This window comes from Cariama cristata, unplaced genomic scaffold, assembly GCF_000690535.1.
Source record: "Cariama cristata isolate BGI_N322 unplaced genomic scaffold, ASM69053v1 scaffold17106, whole genome shotgun sequence".
In the NCBI taxonomy this organism is placed as follows: domain Eukaryota; kingdom Metazoa; phylum Chordata; class Aves; order Cariamiformes; family Cariamidae; genus Cariama; species Cariama cristata.
This window is the reverse complement of record NW_009624023.1, coordinates 61,365-63,808: the sequence shown is the minus strand read 5'-3', so window position 1 is coordinate 63,808 and position 2,444 is coordinate 61,365. Positions and strand designations below refer to the sequence as shown.

The window sequence follows — 2,444 nt, the reverse complement described above, 5'->3', positions numbered from 1 at the left end:
TCTCAGGAGTGGATCTCCTGTATATTTTGCTCTAGTTCCCAGCGGGTGCAGGCAGTCGCAGGCAGAAGATTCTCCTTATTTCAAGGACTCAAACAGCAGAAATGACAGTACCTAGATGAGATGAAGGGATCTGAATAGTGGAGGGGAACCCTGATGGAGCACATTGCACAATATTTAGCACTTCCAGATAAAATGTGATTCAGAAGTTTAAATGTCTGTGAGCGATGCTAATGATGAGTTCAGCTCCCCTTTGTATCCTGGGTATAGTTCAGCTGCTCTTAGAACCTTTCCTCCTGCCTTTACACAGCTCCCACAAGCGAGAAACTGTGAAGTGTTGCGTGAAGCTATGTGGGCATCCAACCTGTCAGGCTCCAACCCCGCATTCTTCATCTTGGTGGGGATACCTGGGATGGAGAAGTCCTACACCTGGATCTCCATCCTGGTCTGCATGATGTACTCTGTTGCCCTTCTCGGGAACTCGATCCTGCTGGTCACCATCATGAAGGAGCGCAGCCTCCATGAGCCCATGTACCTCTTCCTGTGCATGCTGGCAGTGTGCGACCTGCTGTTGTCCACTGCCACTGTGCCCAAAACCCTCAGTGTCCTCTGGTCTCTGTCCACCCAGATCTCTTTCAGTGGCTGCCTCGCACAGATGTTCTCCATCTATTTCATTTTTGTGGCAGAGTCGGCCATTTTACTGGCGATGGCCTTTGATCGGTACATTGCCATTTGCGACCCCCTGCGATACACGGCTGTCCTGACGCACTCCGTCGTGGGGAAGGTTGGTGTGGCTGCTTTAATCAGGAGTTTCTGCATCATGTTCCCACCCATCTTCCTCCTCAAGCGGCTGCCCTACTGTGGGCACAAGGTCATGCCCCACACCTACTGCGAGCACATCGGTGTGGCCCGCCTGGCATGCGCTGACATCTCTGTCAACATCTGGTACGGGGTAGCTGCTGCCTTCCTTTCGGCTGGCTTGGACGCCATCTCCATCGCCATCTCCTACGTGCTGATCTTCAGGTGCCTCTGGGGGCTGCCATCCCCCCGCGCCTCCCCCAAGGCTCTGCACACCTGTGGCTCTCACCTCTGCGTCATCGCTATGTTTTATATGCCGGCCTTCTTCTCCTTCCTAGCACACCGGTTCGGCCAACACGTTCCTCGACATGTTCTCATCTCCTTGGCCAACCTGTACGTTGTGGTGCCACCCATGCTCAACCCCATCATCTATGGGGTGAGAACAAAGCAGATCCGGGAGCACGTGGCTCATCTGCTCAGGCTGGGAGGTTTGGGTGGCAGGGCATAGCCAGGCAAGCAGGAACAGGCAACCAGGCTGCTCTACCAGCGAGAGGGATGAAACAAAGCATTGAAAAGGGGGAAATGAATGAAAGACAGCAGGGACCTGGAAAACGTGGACCAGATGGGAACATTTTCAAGATAAATGTGTCAGTGGACATCAACATCCAACCCTCTCAGCTCTGTTGCACGGAGGTTGGACAGGTTCCCAGAAGTACAGATGTGAAACAACTCATTGGGACAGTAGGGGCCAGGCACTGGGGTTTACCACTATTCCCATGTTCCTGGGATCCCCTGCATTGCCCTGTTGGGTATTTGTATAGTCAAGACTTTTGCATAGTTTCTGAATACAGTTTCTGAATACTTTAGGTGCTATTGAGAATCTTATGAAACAGAAAACATTAAAGAAGTACATGTAATATGTGTGCCTGTTATCTCAGTATGCAAATGTCTCTGCTCAAGTTGGGTATTGTCTCCATGGGAAGGGAACAGGCGTGGCTAGGGCAGTGATGCTCCCTGAAGGCACTCAGATCTGGGAGTGCCCGTTGGGTCTCCTCTCTCCTGGTGCCCTCTCAGAAGGCTGCAGGGACACAGAGGTGGTGGGAACACTGCTCTTCTGCTCTGCTCGGCTTGGCCAGCTGCCCAGCATTGGCTGTTTGCACCACAGCCAGCCGTCATTTGGGGCATGGAGATAGCTTGCCAGGACCCCAGATGGTCAGGTCCCGGTGTCCCTCCCTGCCTGTGAGCCGTGTGAAGGCTGCAGGCTTTGCTGCCAACAGTGTGGGTTTGCTTCACTCAACCGCAGAGAAGTTGCTGGGCACTCAACTCTGCTGTGGGCAAGGATGGGAAGATCACAGAATCACAGAAGGGTTTGGTTGGAAGGGACCTTTAAAGCTCATCTGGTTCCAACGCACCTGCCATGGGCAGGGACACCTCCCACCAGACCAGGTTGCTCACAGCCCCATCCAACCTGGCCTTGAACACTTCCAGGGATGGGGCAGCCACAGCTTCTCTGGGCAACCTCTGCCACTGCCTCACCACCCTCACAGCGAAGAATTTCTTCCTTCTGAAGATATGTCGTCTAAATGTACCCTCTGATCTGATGTCTTCAGCTCAGTTGGGCTCTTTGGGGTGAAGGAGGTGTCAGTGGT

The 2,444-nt window shown here is 53.3% G+C and overlaps 1 protein-coding gene across 1 annotated transcript; it reads left to right on the top strand.

Moving 5' to 3' along the window:
• The first annotated feature begins 346 nt into the window (after window positions 1–346).
• LOC104163876 (olfactory receptor 52B2-like) lies at window positions 347–1,303 on the top strand. The gene has a single exon (XM_009703015.1). The coding sequence runs from the start codon at window positions 347–349 to the stop codon at window positions 1,301–1,303; it is 957 nt and encodes a 318-aa protein (XP_009701317.1).
• The last annotated feature ends 1,141 nt before the right edge of the window (window positions 1,304–2,444 follow it).

What these genes read in the sequence shown, in the direction of transcription:
- LOC104163876 (XM_009703015.1), top strand. Translation starts at nt 347, where the DNA reads ATGTGGGCATCCAACCTGTCAGGCTCCAACCCCGCATTCTTCATCTTG.